Here is a 19,666-nt window from a genome sequence, read left to right as displayed (position 1 = left end):
ATGGAGCTGCGGGGAAAATAGGCATGGTGTTGGAAAATTAATGCCATATATACAAGTACTCTGAGAAACGAAGTTAAGCAATGGGCTGGTATTTTAATAAGGGTTGATTACAACGATTTTGAATGTAAGAAGATGCATACTTAACGCAGGAAGCTTACTCAAGAGTTTTGATAAAAATAAATCACAGAACCTTGATTTATATAGTTTTAGGATTAACCATTTTTCTCACTTTAATAAAACACTGACCTATCTCCTCCCTACCTACACTCACCTTTACTGGCTCCATCCCCGCCTCTTTGACCCGACTGTCTCCTTTCCACCTACCTTCTCCTCTATCCATCTTCTATCGGCCTCCCCCTCTCTCACTATTTATTTCAGAAACCCCTTCCCCTCCCCCATTTCTGAAGAAGACTCTAGGCCCGAAACATCAGCCTTCCTACTCCTCTGCTGCTTGGCCTGCTGTGTTCATCCAGCTCTACACCTTGTTGCCTTCTTGTAGCCTGAATGTGAGTTTCATAAAATGCAAACATAAAAACAAAATGGTGCTTTCAAATTTAGTCATTAGAAATCCACACAGCAGTACCATAAAGTAACAGATGGTGGCAATGCTAACCTGTTCCAAAAGTATCAAAGGACAATGCTGCAAGTTGTAAATCTGAATTAAAAATAAAATGCCCAAGAAACACAGTAGGTTGGGCAGCAACTTTGGAAGTCCAGCTGGACCCGTTGAATTTTGCGTCTAAATATAATGACACAGCCAGGCAGAAAAAGCAGAACACAGCTTAGAGAAACCTGCCTAAATCAGCAGAGTCAGATATATCACAGACCCAGTTACTTAAAGCAGATAGGTGTTGGGCAATACAAGAAAATGAACAGTTCTGATCTAAGACTGAAGCATTTTCAGAACACTCCATCAGTGCTGCGAAAGGTGAAAATGATCTGTTACAGGCACAAAAGATGTGAGTCTTCTGTTAAAGCTGCATAGGATGGAAAATCACTCCAGAACTGCAGCAACACAAATAAAACAGCTATTACTGCATCAGATAGTATTGCTAGGCAGATTTAATTTCGGAGATGGGCCAAGTGCAACATAGAATTGGACAGCCTGGCAAAAGTAATCCTTGATACATAGAACAGCTTCTGAACTGGAAATTAAGTCCACAAATAAATATACTTCTATAACAAATTGAAGTATATCAGATGATGTTATTGCTCAACAGCAATAAAAGACACAAGAGTTGCATCTTAAGAGGAACTGAAAGCATTTGACAATTGGTTCAAACTCTAATACAATTCTTTGAGGAACTAAATTTAGCAGAATACAGCATCTGTTGAATCCAGTCATTTAATTAAGGATGTCTGCAGACTAGTGGAGAGACATGATTGTGATGTCTTAAAGTCCAAATTCTTAAGAACAGTTGTTGGCATTATTTATGAGACTTTGTCCAATATATTACAGTACAAAGAGCTTAAAGACACTCTGATAATAATCAAACAGAGATCTGGAAGAAACACAGATCAGCTTGAAAGGAAGAGGACCTTATCTCAGGACATCTTCAAATATACTTCTATTTGGTACAAGTTGATCCACAATGACAATAGGGACTTTAACCTAACAACACTGAAAGAACAGCAAGTCCTTTCTGAGTCTGAATGGTGTGGGGCTTAGATGTGAATTTGCAGGTGGTGATGTTCCCACGCAGCTGCTGCCTGGTCCTTCTGGATGTTAGTGGCCATGGGTTTCAAAGGTGGTGTTTAAGGACTATTGTTGTATTTCTGCAATGCATCTTGTAGACATTACACACAGCTGCTATAATGTATCTGTGATAGAGATAGTGAAAATCTGTAATGCAGTGCCAATCAAGCAGGCTACATTGTCCTGGATGGCATCAAGTTTCTTGTCTTCTTGGAGTTGCACTCATCCAGACAAATGAGGAATATTCCATCAAACTCCTGTTTTTGTAAACTTTGGGAAGTCAGAAGGTGCCACTGCTGAATTTCTAGCCTCTGACCTGTTTTTGTAACCACAGTATCTGAGTAATCAAGTTATGTTTCTGGTCAATGGTAATCACCAAAATACTGGTGTTTCAATGTTGGTAATAACAGTGAATGTCAGGGGGCATGTTATGTTAGATTCTCTCTCTGGCTGAATTATTTTGTTGTTTGGTATGCAAATGGAACCTCTACCTTCAAAAGGCTTGACACGAATCACTCCTGCCAATACTGTCATGAACATATACATCTGTTACAGGCAGTGAGGGTGTACATTGTTGAAACTGGTTCCTCCTCCATGATAGCTCTCTTAAACTCATAGAGCTGTACAGTCAGTACAACTTGTCCATGCCAACTAGATATCCTAAATTAATCTAGACCCATTTACCAGCATTTGGCCATATCCCTCTAAACCCAACTTCTTTATATATCCATCCAGGTGCCTTTGTACCAGCCTCCACCACTTCCTTTAGCAGGTCATTCCATACACGCACAACCCTCTGTGAGAAAATGTTGCCTTTTTAGGTCCCTTTAAATCTTTCCCCTCTCACTTTATGAGAGTTTTGGACACCCCCACCCTAGGGAAAAGACCTTGGCCATTTATCCTATCCATGCCCCTCATGATTTTATAAACCTCTGTAAGGTCACTGCTCAGCATCCAACATTGCAGGAGAAATAGCCCCAGTCTCTTCAGACACTCCCTGGAGTTCAAACCCTGCAGCATCCTTGTAAATTCTTTTGCTGAACCCTTTCATGTTTCACAACACCCTTCCTATAGCAGGGAGGCCAGAATTGCCTGCAGTTTTCCAAAAGTAGTCTAACCAATATCCTGTATAGCCACAACATGGCCTCCCCAATCTTATACTTAATGCACTGACCAATAAAGACAAGCATACCAAACACCCTCTTCACTATCTAGTCGACCTGAGATTCCACTTTCAAGGAACTATGAGCCTACACCCCAAGGTAGCTTTGTTCAGCAACACATCCCAGGACCTCAGAATTAAGTGTATAAGTCCCACCCTGATTGGCTTTTCAAAATTGCAATACTTCAAGTTTATTTAAATTAAACTCCATCAGCCACTCCTCAGCTAATTGGCCCATCTGATCAAGGTCCCATTGTACTCTGAGATAACCTTTTTCTCTGTTCACTACACCTCCAATTTTGGTGTCATCCACAAACTTACTAACCATACCTCCTATGCTCACGTCCAGAGTATTGCCCACAGACCAAATCTAGTAGCCATGCTCTTCAATATTCAGTTGTGTTGCTTCTGAGTAACCCTTGGTGATAGAAATTGAAATCTCACTACCCCAAATACATCTTATGGCATTTACTGTTGGCGTTCAGGCCATATGAGATAGGAGATGTAGGCTATTCAACTCATCCAGTCTGCTCCAACATTCAGTGATAATGGGAACTGCAGATGCTGGAGAATCCAAGATAACAAAGTGTGAAGCTGGATGAACACAGCAAACCAAACAGCATCTCAGGAGCACAAAAGCTGACGTTTCAGGCCTAGACCCTGCTGTGTTCATCCAGCTTCACACTTTGCTCCAACATTCAATTGGTTCAGCCTGAACTGGTATTCCTCAGCTCCTATTCCCTGCCTTCTCCATCAGCCTTGATTCCTTTACTGATTAAAAACCTGTCAATGTCAGCCTTCAATATATTTAACAACGCAGCCTCTATAGACATTACTGGCCAAGAATTTACAAAACTCATTGCCCTCTCCACATCTGGCCTCAATGGGCAACCCGTTATTATGGGATTATGTCCTCTGGCCCTAGACCAGCCTACAAGGGGGGGAAAAAATAATTTTGCATTTACTCGTCAAACATATTTTTGCCTACAGTAATCAATCAAGTTGCCTCTCATTCTTCTAATCTCCAATAAGTATAAGCTAAGTCAGACAGTCCCTCCATGCCTGGGATCAACCAAATGAAATTACTCTGGATTGTTTCCAATGCCTATATATTTAAATAATGGGACCAGAGCTATTCACAGTGCTCCTGACGTGGTCTAACTAGTGCATTGTATTGTTTTAGCAAGATTTCCATATTTCTACACTCCATTCTCTTTGAAATTAAGGCTAACATTTCATTTGCCTCCATTTCACCTGCTGAACTTGTACGTAGTTTTGTGATTTATGCATGAGTCTCAAATTGAAGGAAAGATTTACAAAGAATGCTGCTGGGTTTGGAGGTTTGAGCTGTAGGAAGAGACTGAATAGGCTGGGGCTACTTTTCCTTGGCGCCTCAAAGGCTGAGGTGAAACCTTATAGAGGTTTATTAAATCATGAAGGACATGGATAGGGTGATTATCCAAGGTTATTTTCCTCGAGGTAGTGGAGCAAAATCTAGACATTATTTTAAGGTGAGAGGGGAAAGATTTAAAATGGACCTAAGGGACAACTTTTTCAGAGAATGGTGCACGTATGGAATGAGCTGCCAAAGTGGTGGAAGCTGATACAATTACATCTAAAGGGCATCTAGATGGGAATATGAAAGGCTTAGGAGTAATATGGGCCAAATGCAGGCAAATGTGACTCAACTAATTTACCATATATGGTCAGCACGGAAAAGTTGGACGAAAGGGTGTTTCCATGTTGTGCTGTTGCTTTCTGCAAACTTTCTCAGATCTTCCTACCAACATGTTTAACCTCACATTTTCCCACATTATATCCTACCACATTTCGTGCAATCTGCAAACTTCATATAGCTCATTCACTTTCTGCATCCATGTAAATTTTGTACATAATTGTGACCCTGGCACTTACACTGTGGCACTCCACGAATTACAGATTACCACCTGAAAATGTACCCTTATCCCAATTCTCCCCTTATTCAGCCAATTCTCTATCCATGCGAACGTCATGTGGCAATTTAGCAAATGTTTCTGGAAACCCATGCAACTTTGCAGGATATTGGGTCTTCATGAGGTAACAGGTTCAAATAAAAACACATGGATAAACTTAAAAACAATGAATCTCATTGCATAGGCCCACTGTAACTTGAGAAATAATACAGCACATTGGTAGTCAAGTTTCAAATAAGTATAATGGTAATAGGGTAAAATTAATGGGATTTTCAATTTCCCCAACTTTAATTGTAGTGTGATAAGTTTAAAACAAACAAAATTCATACAATTCATTTAGAATTTTTATGTGCATCATACTAGACTTAATTTTAGGTAATTTAAGTCTGGCAAATTGAAGTGTTAGTGAAGGAAGAACTTTTCCCATCCTTCTTGGTGAGTTGTGATTGTATGGTTTTTGGTAGCTAGATGAATGTCAGGTTCTTTGAGTTTTATTAGAACTTTACATAGCAGTTTCATTCAACTTAGTGGCTCACTAGTCTATTTCAATGGGCAGTTAAGACTCAACCACATAGCTCTAGAAAGGGGCAATGCAATCCACGCCCAGAAAAATATTTTCTCCCACTGGTGCTTGTGAATCAAAAAGATTCATTTCAAAATACAATCAGTTAATTCAGCGGCTATTCAGGTTATTCACTTTGCTGGAAAACAGCAAGGCAGAGCATACTTTAAGGAGGATGGGGTTGGGAAGCACAGATTATCAGAGGCCTGAGTATCCACATTTGAATGACTAAACCTTTGCATTCATACTCAGCAAACAATTATGAAATACTCATCATGCTGACTTTTATTGCCAGATTTGAACACCGGAGTAAAGATGCATTGCTGCATTTGGAAACAGCCTTATTGAGATGCACCTGACTATTTTGTAGAATTTCAATGCCCTTGCCTAGGGAAAAATATACTTACCAGTGAGGGGGCTCACCACACTAATCCCTGGGGTGGTGGAATTGTATTACTAGAGAAGTTTGAAGAAATTAAGGTTGCATTCTCCTGTTTCAAAGCATGTGACTTCACTAGAATACAGTGCTTACAGTCATGACAGGGTAGATATGTGGAGGACATTTCCCCTAGCTGGTAAGGGACAAGAGGACACCAATTCAGATTAAGGAATCAGCCATTTAAACCCAAGATAAAAAGAAATATCTTCACTCAAAAGCTTTAGAATTCTCTACTCCTTGTTACCTTGGTCAGTTTTATGTTTATCTCCACAACGTTGTCAGGACTCCGAATTACTAATGATATTAGAGGAGCAATAACACTAAGTACAGTGATCAGATCTGGGTGCAATACTCAAGCTGAGACCAAACCAGAGTTTTATAAAGGTTCAGCAATAACTCACTTTACCAGGTTCAAAATGCCACATGCTTTGACAACCGTTCTCTTGAAGGGCTGTGCCGCTTTTAAAGATCTCTGTATATGAACTCTCCAGTTCCTGTCTCTGCAATGCCATCAAATCTGAATTACAAAACTCTAAGAAATAGGGACAAGAATGGGGCATTTAGCCTCTCAAGGCTAGTCTACCATTCAACAGCATTATGACTGATTCAAAACTTGCATCCAGTTTCCAGCCCTTTCCTCATAATCCTCAATTCCCCTACTGATCACTAATCTATCCCAACTTTAAAAGAGCAATCTTCCCCCACAACTTTGAGAGACTTCAGAACAACACTCAAAAGAATTTCCTCCTCATTTCAGTCTTAAATTAGCACCCTTTCATTCGGAGGCTACACACTGATCCTACTCTCCCATGAGGGACACTTCCCTCTCAACATTTCTCCTGTGAAGTCCCTTGAGTCCTATATATTTCAATGAGATTATCCTCTCATTCTTCTAAACTCCAGTCATAACCTATTAACCTTTTACTCATAAGGCTAATCCTTCCATACCAGGGCTCATCTTAGTGAACCTTTTCTGAACTGTCTCCTGTAAGATCATGTAATTTCTTAAATAAGGGAACCAAAACTGCTCTCAATATTCCAAACATGGTCTCACCAGCACCATGTACAATTGTATGGAGACTTCCCAAAATCTTATACTCCATACTCCCTTGAAATAGGGGCCAACATTCCATTTGTTTCCTGCTTAAAGGTCTGGAGATAAACAAAACAGACCAAGGTAACTGAAGGCATTTAAATTCAAATAACGACAAGTCCATAATGAAAACTCAATAATATGCCATATGGTTCATGGAATGTGCTGACATTTGAGCTGATCATTTATGTCTCTACCATGTCTTCCCCCTCCACATTTGTTGATATTACTAGTATCCAGAAACATACAAATACACTAAAGTCCCTTTGCTAACAGCTTTCTGCAACTTTTCTCCACTTAGATATCAAGTTTTCTAACACCATTCCTTCTGCAACTTCTTTATATTAAATTTCATCTGACACTACGCTGTAGATTCTGCAAACCTATCCAAGTTCAACTATAGTCAAATGGCACTTTTTTTCCCATGAAGCATTTGTCTGTATTTGTTAATGGGGAAGAGAAACCTACCCATTTGTGACTAACAGCGCATCTGAATATTTTTATAAAATGAGATGCTGGTCCGAGCACTAACTCTTCGCAAATAGCAGTTTGCCGTACTCCAGTTCGCCCTTAGGTCAACGTTTACACCAAGGTGACAGTGATTCGAATCTGTGTCTCAATTTTGTTAAGCAACCTTTTACATGGCACTTTGTCAAAAATAGTGGATACATAAGTTGTAATCTTTGAGGATGTAATAAGTAAAATAGATAAGGCAAAATGAGATATGGCATATCTGTGTTAAAAAAAGACAAGGTTTCTACAAAAAATTGATGTTGGGAGTGATGTGTCAGCATGAAGAATTAGCTAACCATAGATTTTAAAAATTATTCCATCATTGATAAACTGTAGCTAATAGCTGCTGCAGAGATCAGTGCTCAAGTTTCAACTAAGTACAAACTATGTAACTTGCAAAAAGGACCATCAACTACATTGTAGCCATATTTGCTGTTGACACAAGGATAGGAAAGCAAAGTTTGAAGATAGTCTTTAAAGATATATAGACAAAGCAGTGAATAAGTAGAAAAAACGTAACCATTTCTATTCTGCCTGCACTTAAGGAAGGACAATTTTTTTTGGGAGGGCATAGCAGGTGGCGGTGGGGTGGGTGAATGGTCTGCTCCAACTTATGAATTTAAATCTTACTTCCCCAGGGAGAACACCCAATACATACAAAGAACTAGTTTACAGCTTTCTCAGGAGTTTTAATGTCAGTATTGCAAAGGTGAACTTGCACTGTATCTCAGAAGGTTTGGGTAACAATTCTGGCAATCTTCCTCACTGTTACGTCAGTAGAGGGAGCCAAATGATCATCATAGATACAGTAATAGTTACTCGTCATGGTCTGTAGTCCACCAATTTGGTAAACTTTAAATGACACTACAACCTTATCAACAAAGAATTTTCTTGTTTTGAGAGAATAAATTGTGCATCACTTCCAAGATTAATACCACAAATAGCATAACCTCAGTGAAAAGAATTCGAGTCACAAAATTAAACTTTTCTTTTTATTTATGAAATATATCACTTTCCTCGGAAATAATTGTCAATGACATCCTTGGCTTGAGAGTCTTTCCCATAATCCTAAAAAAAAAAATCACACAATATATGTATTAATGTGTGTCAGATTAAATGTTTTAACAATCTCCAATTTGGAAGAATTAGAACAATTCTGTACAAATGAGCAGCAGTTCTTTCATTTAAGTCAAGTTTGTTAGACTAAATTACATCGTATAAAATACACAGACATAGGCACAAAAACTAACAGAGTACCTCCATGTTTCTCTATGAATAAGCTTAACCTTTAATTGAAGTAACTCACCTTGACAACAACACAGCTACAGCCTACAACCTTGCGGGGCTTCCCTTCTCGGTCTATTTTGCAAAGACCTACCCACTCACCAAGCTTCTTGTTGTCATCAACCTGCAATGTACAAAAAGGCAGCTGTGCAGCATCTGACAAACAGTACCAAGTTTCACCAACATATAGCATGAAAAATACTGCATCTCAGACTCTTCTTGGGTAACAATTCTGGCATTTTTCTTCATTTGATTTCTGGTGAGGGAGCCAAGTGGTCATCACAGATACAGTCTGGTCAAACCTTTCTAAATCCAACACAATATATATATATTTTACATACATACGTATATGTCAGGCACATCTACATTCATTCATTATTCATAAAATTAGAGATAAATGCCTCAACAGTGCAACCCTATCCCCCTTGAGGTACTGACTCTTTGGGTAAAGTTTTACAAATATCCTCATGTTTCATGTTCCAGATGTCAGGAGCAAAGACAGCTTCAACATCAGTTTAGGAATGCATTCACAGGATGCATGTTGTAAGCTAGGTCAGCATTCCTTGTCCATCACTAATCACTCGAGGTGTTGGTAGTGAGCTTGGAGATGTTAAGCTTACATCTGTAGTTAGAAGAATAAGTAGCAATTTGATTGAAACACAAGATCCTGAGGTGGGGCATGACAGGGTAGACGTGGAGAGGATATTTCCTCATCAGGGAAAATCTAGAATTGGGTCATGTTTTAAAAAAAGTTACCTACTTAAAACAATAAGTTATGTTTTTGATCTCAAGAATAGAGAATCTTGGGATCTTTTCTTGAAAAAGCATTAACATAATTTGTAAATATTTGAGGCTGAAGTACAGATTTTTTGCTAAACAGAAGGGATGAAAGAACAGAAAAACTATGGAGTAGGAATGCACAAATTAGTTGTTGAGCTTGTTTCACTATTCAATATAATCATGTCTCAAGTCCACTTTTCTGACATAACCCTTTAACCCATTATAAATTGTACAAAAGGTAGTTGCGAGTAGGCAAGAATGTGGGGCTGAAATTACAAGATCAGCCATGACTCCAATTATCCAGGTTTCCAAAATATCCACCAATCATAACTAATGAACTAGACAACGTAACAGATTTTGATTTAGTGTTAGCAGTTTGTATGATAAAACGATTGGCCATTAATAGGGTACACCTGATCAACAAAAATCAAATGATCACTGAATTGGTGGAAGGAGCCCAAGTCAATGAAAAATCAGGGAATTTGCAGCTGATTTTGTAGCTTCGGAATACAGTTCATTGTACAAATCAAAATCCAGAACAATGCATTTTAAAGTTATAAAAAGGCAACGGAACACAGCTTGGTCAGGATTCCAACAGTTCTTTGCTCAATGCAATACTTACCTTCATCAGGTGGATCCCATGCTCAGCACAGAGTGCTTCTACCAATTTAACATACTGTGCTTCATCACAATTGGCTGCCAGGACACACAAGTGAGCCTGTCGCCTGTGGGTTTAAAAGGAAATCACAAAATTACATTCAGCTATTTCTGGCAGTATGCAACCACAATTTAAGCCAAAATGGTCAAGTGAATAGAACAATTTCAAGAACTAAAGCAATTACTATTTATCAAACAGACACACACATATGTCAAAAAATGTCAATAAATATACAAATGATTGGATAGACCACAAGCACTTAGTCTGTTCTTGAGACAGTATCCAGATAGGTCCAAGAAAGCACAGCTACAGGGAATCCTGAAACTGATTCATCACCCAAGTTCATTTTCATCTGAGTTTTAAATCCAACATTCCACAAGATACCCTGCAGAAATTCACCTAAGATCCTCGGATAGCACCTTCTAAAAACCACCTCCATTTAGGTCAATAGCAGCAAATATATGGGAACACCACTACCTTCAAGTTTCTCTCCAAGCCACTCACCATCCTGAATTTGAAATGTTTTGCTGTTCCTCCACTGTCACAGACGCAAAATCCTGGAATTCCAACCCAAATGGTATTGTGGGTCAACCTGCAGCAAGTGGATTGCAGCAGTTCAAGAAGGCAGCTCACCACCTTCTCAAGGGCAACTATGGATGGGCAACAAGTGCTGTCATCCTACCACATAAAAATTCTTGCTTACTTGGTACATTTCTGCCAACAGTAACCGGACTTTAGTCGACCACGTAAGTGACCTCTGTGAAACAGTTACCAATTGCCATACAGTGAAGCAATCAGGCATCCAAATGCACATTCCATAGGAGCTCCTAACTCAAGTTCTTCCTGATATCCTGCCCTGCTCCCACAAAATGTTACACCTACATTCAGCGTAAGCTCAAGACTCACTAACAGCCGCATTTCACAATGAATTTAACAGTTTAAATGAGAAACTAACTTAAAAGCACAGAACTGCATTCATGCTACCGGCTAAATACTCGATATTTTGTCTGTGTTTTCAGCAATTTGATTGTCAGTACACCGTATCGATTTTAGCAATAAGCTGTTAGAACAAAACTCATTTCAATATCACAACCTTGCTTTTAACACTAATTCCAATAATTTACATGCACAATAGTTGTATCGGCTCACCTTCCGCCGTATGTAACCATGTACGAATACTATTATTGCGAGTCAAAATTATTAGTCACTTATGGAATTACTGAAAAGCTACTCACTTGTCCAGTACCTTGACAGCCTCCCGGAGACCACAACACAAGCCATCATGGATGTATGCAGTTTTCAACACTTCCTGAAGTGCAGTATTCACATCCATAACACCACCTGCTGTTATGCTGACAAAAAAGTACATATTATACATTTAAGAATCATTATACATTTGAGAATCCCACTACCTGCCAATATTCAACTTATATTAGATCAAGCAAAGCAGTCAATGTCCCTGAGCTACAAGTTGTCAGAAGAAATTTTTCACTCATTCTCAAGAGTGAAGGGGTATCCGACATAGAAGGTTCATCATTCCAACCATGTAGCTTAATTCAATTCGTACAACCAGTTATTCTGAACTTAGAATTTGACAATTATGATCAGCGTTACAACGGGATTTTAAACTGATTTGACAAGGAACCACCTCAATTTATTTTTAAGTCTTTTTTTAAAAGGCCTGATCAATTGATGAAACTCGAAACTTTCAGAGCTGCACGTACACTTAGAGCAATTTGTTATTTTAAGAAGTGCTTCTACTGGCAACAACTTTACGTTTTCACCACTTTTTCACCAAAAGTAAGTTTGTCAATAATTCATACAAATCATTCCAGCCCATCACTGGGTCCAACTGTGAACCTGCTAGCCTTTAGCAGGACAGGTGTTACAATATCAAAATTCTGTTCTAACCTACAGATGCAAGAAGTATGGTTAAATGGATATTACTAAGCTGACAGCGTCTGACTAGTGGAATGCCACGAGGATCAGTTTGGAGACCTCAGCTAATTACAATTTATATCAATGATATAGGCAATAATGAATTAATGTACCTAAGTTTCCTTACAACACAAAACTAAACACTGAAGAGGACACTAAGGCTACAAAAATAATTAGATAGCTTCAGTGAGTGGGCATCAAGATGACAGATAGGAGTTGGTATTTAGGAAGTATTCACTTGGTCCTAAGAACTGTAAAATATTATAAAAGCCCAAATACTGTTAAATGCCAACATTCAAAGAGATTTACATATACTAGTATAAGCATGCAGGTACATAAGCTATTAGCAAGACAGAGGGAAGGGACAAATAAAATTTCATTCTAGTCACACAGGGCTTTGCTGAAGTTACACCAGGAGCACAATGCAGATTTTGATTCCATATATATTAGATGACTGCTTTGGAGTGAACCGCAAAAATGGTTCCTGGTACGAGGCACAACATGAGTGAGTCTATGTTCTCTAAAATTTAGAAAAATTAGGTTCTCTCATTGAAACATGCAACATGCTGAAGGCATTTGACAGGACAGATGATTGCAATGCTGGAAAATCCATAATATGGGGTAAGTATTAGGATAAGGCTCCATTTATATAGAACTGAGGTCAGGAGAAATCTGTTTAGAGGGTTGGGAATTAGGGTTCAATAAGATCTGGCTGCTGCCTCAATGCCACTTTCCTGCTACAATACAAATCACACTCATTCTTCTAAACTCCAGTGGGTTGGTTCGCCCTGCTGCCACACACCGCCAGCCTGACTGCAGTCTTAGGCAATTGTCTGTATGGCATTTGCACATTCTCCATGACTGCATGGGCTTCCTCCAGGTGCTCCCATAGTCCAAAGATGTACCGGGATGGAATACGCTCTTTCAACGAGCCACCGCACACTGCAGCACAGAGGAACTACGACGAGCAGAAGAAAATCACCTATACAGCATATTCAAAAAGAACAGGTACCCAATGAACACAGTCTGCCAATTTCTCAGCAACAAACCCAAACAAACAGACAAAACATGCCCAGAAACCATAACCGCTCTCCCCTACAAAGACATTTCAGAAGTGATTGCCAGACTACTCGGACCTCTTGTCATCATGCTAGCCCACAAACCCACCAACACACTAAAACAGCAGCTAATGAACTTAAAAGACCCTATACAGAGAACAAAATGAACGTCATTTACAAAATACCTTGCAAGAACTGTGACAAACACTACATTGGACAAACAGGCAGAAAGCTAGCCACCAGGATACACGAACATCAACTAGCCACAAAAAGACATAATCCACTATCACTAGTATCCCTACATACAGATGAGCAAGGACACCACTTTGATTGGGACAACACATCCATCCTAGGATAAGCCGAACAAACAGAGACACGCACGAGAATTCCTAGAAGCATGGCATTCCAACCGGAACTCCATCAACAAACACAATGATTTGAAGCCAATCTACCATCTTCTGAGAAAAAGAACAGGAAATGACACCACCAGCGCAGGAAATTACATCGCCAACCCAAGGAAACCTAAACAGAAACAGAAAGCGGGACATAACACCAGGGCTTCACCAGAGGCTCACTGATATTACCTAGAATGGTGACGAAACGTCTGAAAACGAACCTTCCAGCTCAGTGAGCAAACTCACATCCAGAACCTCAACCTGAGTTACAAATCTTCTCAAACCTAGCTATTCACAAGCCCTACATGAGCCAAGTGGACACTTCCCAAATGGCTTCTCATAAAATTATATACTTTTTTGCAAGAACACAGACCAAAATTGTACACAATACTAATGTGGTTGACCAAAGCCCTGTACAAGTGCAGGAATAAGGCTATTTTGTTTATAGCCTAATTTTCTTGCAAAAATAAAAACAGTATTGACATTCCATTTTTGTTCTCAATCATTTGCTGCACTTGAATCACAGGGTCACAGATGCATGGCACAGAAGTTAACCCTTCAGTCCAACTCATACATGCCAGCCAGACGTTTTGAATTAATCTAGTTGCATTTGCTAGCATTTAGCCTATGCTCTTCTAAACCCCTCCCATTTATAAACCCAAGATGTCTTTTAAATGTTGACTGTTCCTGCCTCCACCACAATCACCTGTGGCAGCTCATTCTATACACACACCACCTTGTGTGAAAACATTGCCCCTCAGGTCCCTTTTAAATCTTTCATTTCTCACCTTAAACCTATAACCTCTACTTCCGGACTCTCCTACTGCGGGGAAAAGACCTTGAGTATTCACCCCATCCAAGTCCCTCATGTTGTTATGAAGTTTCGAATACTAAATTTTTGTGACCCATGCCCCAGGACAGCCAAACACCTGTGCATCGATAACTGCAATCCCTCCCTACCAGCACACCTCATGCTTTATGATTCTTCCCCAACATTTTATGCTATTTTAACGCTTGCAAGTTCTTGCAGAAAGAGCACCGGGTTCGCTGCGCACGGGCTGCTGAAAAATGTGGGACACGTGGAACAAACCAAGCAGCAGCACAGTGGCAAGAGCAAACCGCTGAAAATGGCTGCTGCTTTCAAAACCCCTGACCTGGTCATCCACGGTCAGGGAACCACCCTCCAACTCCCTAGGGTGCTGCTCTTTGCACAGTAGCACACCATCCCCACCTGAAGGCGGGAGGGGAAGAGAAAAATTAAAACTTGCTCCAGCGGCCCAACCCCATCCTCAGTCCGCCCCTCACCCCCCGGAACAGTGGGATCCCATTCCGGATTTGTGCCAACTGGGTTTTCTGCTGCCTGACAACCCCTTTTCCCTCCCCATCGCCACCTTTCCTCCCCAACTCGGTCCGTGCAGATCCCGGGCCCGCAGGCCTGGGAAGAGGACGACGAGATGGCGGGCGGGTGTCAGGGCCAACTCACTCACCATTCCTCGGCCATCGCGCTGCGGGTCTGGTTGCGCCGGAAGGCGGCGGTTTCGTGCTGCAATATAAAGCAGAATGTGACTGTTAGCGGCGGCCAGTGCGATCGGACGCTCCCGCGAGCAGCTGGAGCTGAGGATGGCGGCGATGGGGCTGGGATAACCCGCCGCTCGGGCGCGTACTCACCGACGGCCACAGAAAGAGAGAAGGAGAGACGGAAGAAAGGGCGGGGAGAGGAGCGCGCGTGCGCCGCTAACGTCACGGCGTTCACTCGCGCCGGACCCCGCTTCCCCCACGTGACCTTGTAGACAGACGGCCGCGCAACTCGCCTGGTGGGAAACGTCACCGTAATGATCGTTAATAGAACAACAATAACAACCGTTTAGGTGGCGCCTTCTTCCACGATTTCGGCACAGCGTCTGATTGCTACGTTACTGCTTTTTCTTCTCTCTCACTTCCTCCTCCAAGTGAGACCGAGATGTTATTACGCGCTTCAGAGATTATAGGAACTGCAGATGCTGGAGAATCTGAGATAACAAGGTGTCGAGCTTGATGAACACATCAGGCCAAGCAGCATCAGAGGAGCAGGAAAGCTGACGTTCCGGGTCTACACCCTTCTTCAGAAATGGGGGAGGGGAAGGGGGTTTTGAAATAAATAGAGCGAAAGGGGGGAGGCGGATAGAAGATGGATAAAGGACATTACCAGCGCCCCACAGGAGTCCTCCCAGCAATGAGCAAGGTATTATCTGATCAACCTGTGCAAGAGATGTTATGACACATTTCAGAAGCTGATGGGACCTGAACCCAGACCTCCCAACCCAGAGATATGGACAATATCAAAAAACCCCCAAAGGACTGCGGATGCCGGAAATGGGAAACCTAAACAGAAATAGCCAGGAAAACTCAGCAGGTTTTGGCAGCATCTCTGGACAGAATGTTGGGGTCCAGTGAAAGGTTCTGCAGAATGATCCTTGGACCCGAAACGTTAATTCTACTTCACCTCCAAAGATGCCGCCATACCTGCTGAGTTATCCCAGCAGTTTCTGTTTTCACAGGGACCCACAAGATGCTACATGCCATTGCCCAATGAAGTACTTTTAAAGTGCTGCATGTGTAAGTGAACAATCAATTCACATGCAGCAAACTCAGTTCTGCACACTGCATTGATTTTTGTTGTAGTGTTGGAATTTGAACAATTTAGAGGTAATGACTCACCTTTCTTCAAGATAGCGCTAAAGTATCTTGGTGTCACCCCCTGCCTGGACAGGGTGGATGAAATTTTCAAACGATGGGATGTAGCTCCGACATTGCAACATTCCTTCAATTGTTCACAGAATATCAGCCTATGTGTATGGGATCCAACCACTTGCGGTTAGAACCATCCAACTCGGTTTGAGGATGTACTGTCATCAGCCTCTGCTGACACTTGCATTATGGCCATGTCCATAGAATCATCCAACTCGGTTTGAGGATGTACTGTCGTCAGCCTCTGCTGACACTTGCATTATGGCCATGTCCAAAGTAAAATACAGCAGAAGTTGGAAAGCTGGAAAAAAAAGTTTACAGCCAGCATCTGTTAAAAGAATTCTGTTTTGTATCTAAGCCCTTTCATAGGAGCTGGAATTCATGTGTCCTCCAAGTAAACCAAGGTTGAGTATGTCTAAATGTCTGAATCGCACCTTCTCAGTTAAAATGTTCTCTATGCTCAAAAGAACAGTGCAAGAAGAAAACCCAGGGAGTTACAGGCCAGTTAGCCTGATTTGTGGTGTGGACATTGTTGGAGTCTATTATCAAGGATGGGGGTAGCTGAACACTTTAACAATTTTCAATGAATCAGAGATAGCCAGCATGGATTCGTAACAGGTACATCATGCCTGACAAATCTCATTAAATTTTTTTGAAGAGGTGACTAAGTTAATGGACAGGGGATTGTCTATATGTGTTTTCATGCATTTCTAGAAGGTCCTTGATAAAATCCTACTTAAGAGATGACATAGAATGTCATACATCTAAATGGAGATCAAACTGACATCCAGGATCTTCCACATGCTGCAACTATGACACATCATCTGTCCTGTCATCCTTAATATGTTCCAATTAGCTACTTAATTATTTTATTCTGTTATATAGGTACTCATAGGCCAGGTGTTCTCAGGTAAAGGGATGGCTGGAAAATGGGAAGCCTTCAAAAATGTGGTAATGACAGTCCAGAGACAGTATGTACCTGTTAGGGTGAATGAAAAGGCTGGTATGTATAGGGAATGCTGGATGACTTGGAAAAAAGTCAAGAAAAAGAAGGAAGCATATATCAGGTATAGACAGCAGAAATTGGGTGAATCCCTAGAACAGTATTAAGGCAATAGGAGTGTACTTAAGAGGGAAGTCAGGAGGGCACAAAGGGGTCATGAAATATCTTTGGCAAATCAGGGTAAGGAGAATCCAAAGGGATTCTACAAATACATTAAAGGGTAACCAGGGAGACAATAGGGCCCCTTAACGATCAGCAAGGCTGCCCATATGTGCATAAGGGTGGATAAATCCCTGGGATGTAATCAGGCGTACCCTAGAAAACTGTAGGAAGCTAGGGAAGTGATTGCTGGACCCTTTGCAGAGATGGGGGATATACTAAACAAGTATCTCGCATCAGTGTTTACTATGGAGAAGGATATAAAAGACAAAAAATGTGGGGAAATAAGTGGTGACCCTTTGAAAAATGTCCAAATTACAGAGGAGGAGATACTGGAGGCCTCAAAATGCATAAAGGTGGATAAATCCCTGGGACCTGATCAGGCATACCCCAGAACACTGTAGGAAGCTAGGGAAGTGATTGCTGGGCCCCTTGCTGAGAAATTTGTATCATCGATAGCCACAGGTGAGGTGCCGGAAGACTAGAGTTTAGCTAACACAGTGCCAGTACTTAAGGAAGATGGTAAGGAAAAGCCAGGCAACTTTAGACTGGTGAACTTGACATCAGTGGTGGGCAAGCTGTTGGAGGGAATCCTAAGGGAAAGGATTTACATGTATTTGGAAAGGCAGGGACTGATTAGGAATAGTCAATATGGTTTTGTGTGTGAGAAATCGTGTCTCACCAACTTGATTGAGTTTCTGGAAGAAATAACAAACAGATTTGATGAGGGCAGAGCAGTGGACATGATCTATATGGACTTCAGTAAGGTGTTCAACAAGGTTCCTTTTGGAGAATGGTTAGCGAGGTTAGATGACACGGAATAGAGGGAGAACTAGCTATTTGGATACAGAACTGGCTTAAATGTAGAAGAAAGAGGGTGGTGGTAGAGGGTTGCTTTTCAGGCTGGAGGTTTGTGACTAGCAGTGTGCCACAAGGATCAGTGCTGGATCATTGCTGTTTGTCATTTATATAAATGATTTGGATTTGAACATAGGAGGTGTGGTTAGTAAGTGTGCAGATGACATCAAAATTGGAGGTGTAGTGGACAGTGAAGGAGGTTATCTCAGAGTAAAAACAGGATCTTGATCAGATGGGCAAAGGAGTGGCAGATGGAATTTAACTTAAATAGATGTGAGATGCTGCATTTTGGAAAGGCAAATCAGAGCAGAACTTATACAGGTTGTTGACTCGCTCGCCAAGCTGGCTGGTTGTAATTCAGATGTTTTGTCACCATGCTAGGTAACATCATCAATGCGGCCTCTGATGAAGCGATGTAGTTCTACTCTGCTTAGTATTTAATAAATATGGAATACTAAGTAAAGTAGAACTATCTGGTGACAAAACTTCCAGATACAGACATCCCACTTTGGGTGGCATTCGCCCTTCCACTCCTTGACCGATGTCCATCCTGGGCCTCCTGCAGTGCCACAACGATACCACCCGAAGGTTGCAGGAACAGCATCTCATGTTTCATTTGGGAACCCTGCAGCCCAATGGTATCAACGTGGGCTTCACAAGCTTCAAAATATCCCCTCCCTTGACTGCATCCCAAAACCAGCCCAGCTGGTCCCTACCTCCCTAACCTGTCCTCCCATGTATCCCCTCCTCCCAACTCAAGCCCCACCCCATCTCCTACTTAATAGCCTCATCCCACCCCCTTGACCTGCCAGTCCTCCCTGGACCGACCTATCCTCTCCCTAACTCTCCACCTACACACACCTTTACTGGCTCCATCCCCGCCTCCTTGACCTGACAGTCTCCTCTCCACCTATCTTCTCCTTTATCCATCTTATATCGGTCTCCCCCTCTCTCCCTATTTATTTAAGAATCCCCTTCCCTCCCCCATTTCTGAAGAAGGGTCTGGACCTGAAACGTCAGCTTTCCTGCTCCTCTGATGCTGCTTGGCCTGCTGTGTTCGTCCAGCTCTACACCCTTGTTGTCTTAGATTCTCCAGTATCGGCAGGCCCTACTATCTCTGTAACAATTTCCTACGTTTGCAAGCAGTGTCGCATTTGAAACAAGCTGGCTCAGATGTAAAAATAACAAGGTGTAGAGCTGGGTGAACACAGCAGGCCAAGCAGCATCAGAGGAGCAGGAAGGCTGACGTTTCGGGCTTAGACCCTTCAGAAAATTTCTTGGCGTGCTGTGTTCATCTAGGTCTACACCTTGTTATCTCAGATTCTCCAGCATCTGCAGTTCGTGCTATCTCTGGCACAGATGTAATTCTGGAAGTAGTCACTGGGGTGA

At 41.5% G+C, this 19,666-nt stretch overlaps 2 protein-coding genes and 3 non-coding genes across 8 annotated transcripts in view; 1 reads left to right on the top strand and 4 right to left on the bottom strand.

The window, feature by feature from the left end:
• Window positions 1–8,138: 8,138 nt before the first annotated feature.
• Window positions 8,139–8,225, bottom strand: LOC125453000 (small nucleolar RNA SNORD100). Its single transcript, XR_007247665.1, has one exon. It is a non-coding gene; the product is annotated as a small nucleolar RNA SNORD100 (small nucleolar RNA).
• A 170-nt stretch (window positions 8,226–8,395) lies between these two features.
• Window positions 8,396–15,275, bottom strand: rps12 (ribosomal protein S12). The gene is made up of 6 exons (XM_048530648.1): window positions 15,199–15,275; window positions 15,018–15,073; window positions 11,375–11,491; window positions 10,104–10,206; window positions 8,724–8,825; window positions 8,396–8,485 (listed from the first exon to the last, which is right to left on the bottom strand). The coding sequence occupies exons 2-6, from the start codon at window positions 15,029–15,031 to the stop codon at window positions 8,426–8,428; spliced, it is 396 nt and encodes a 131-aa protein (XP_048386605.1). The 5' UTR covers window positions 15,032–15,073; window positions 15,199–15,275; the 3' UTR covers window positions 8,396–8,425.
• LOC125453001 (small nucleolar RNA SNORD100) lies at window positions 8,904–8,991 on the bottom strand. The gene has a single exon (XR_007247666.1). It is a non-coding gene; the product is annotated as a small nucleolar RNA SNORD100 (small nucleolar RNA).
• Window positions 11,610–11,682, bottom strand: LOC125452993 (small nucleolar RNA SNORD101). Its single transcript, XR_007247659.1, has one exon. It is a non-coding gene; the product is annotated as a small nucleolar RNA SNORD101 (small nucleolar RNA).
• A 19-nt stretch (window positions 15,276–15,294) lies between the features above and the next one.
• Window positions 15,295–19,666, top strand: part of slc18b1 (solute carrier family 18 member B1) — a 41,514-nt gene continuing 37,142 nt past the window's right edge. The window contains exon 1 of one of the 4 annotated variants that reach the window (XM_048530644.1): window positions 15,295–15,398. The gene's annotated coding sequence lies outside the window, so the exon portion shown is untranslated. Of the gene's footprint in view, window positions 19,663–19,666 lie in introns of all 4 variants that reach the window. The other 3 variants (XM_048530646.2, XM_048530643.2, XM_048530645.2) reach the window with 3 other exon arrangements.

Source organism: Stegostoma tigrinum, chromosome 4 (genome assembly GCF_030684315.1).
Source record: "Stegostoma tigrinum isolate sSteTig4 chromosome 4, sSteTig4.hap1, whole genome shotgun sequence".
Classification (NCBI taxonomy): domain Eukaryota; kingdom Metazoa; phylum Chordata; class Chondrichthyes; order Orectolobiformes; family Stegostomatidae; genus Stegostoma; species Stegostoma tigrinum.
Note: the sequence above shows the minus strand (reverse complement) of the source record. Positions and strands in the feature narration are given on the sequence as shown.

Bases quoted from the DNA above. Each gene is read 5' to 3' on its own strand.
- rps12 (XM_048530648.1), bottom strand. The intron at 10,207-11,374 runs GTGAGTAGCTTT...TTAAACCCACAG, and splicing joins GCTGTCAAGGTACTGGACAA to GCGACAGGCTCACTTGTGTG. The intron at 8,826-10,103 runs GTAAGTATTGCA...TGTACATTGCAG, and splicing joins ATGGGATCCACCTGATGAAG to GTTGATGACAACAAGAAGCT.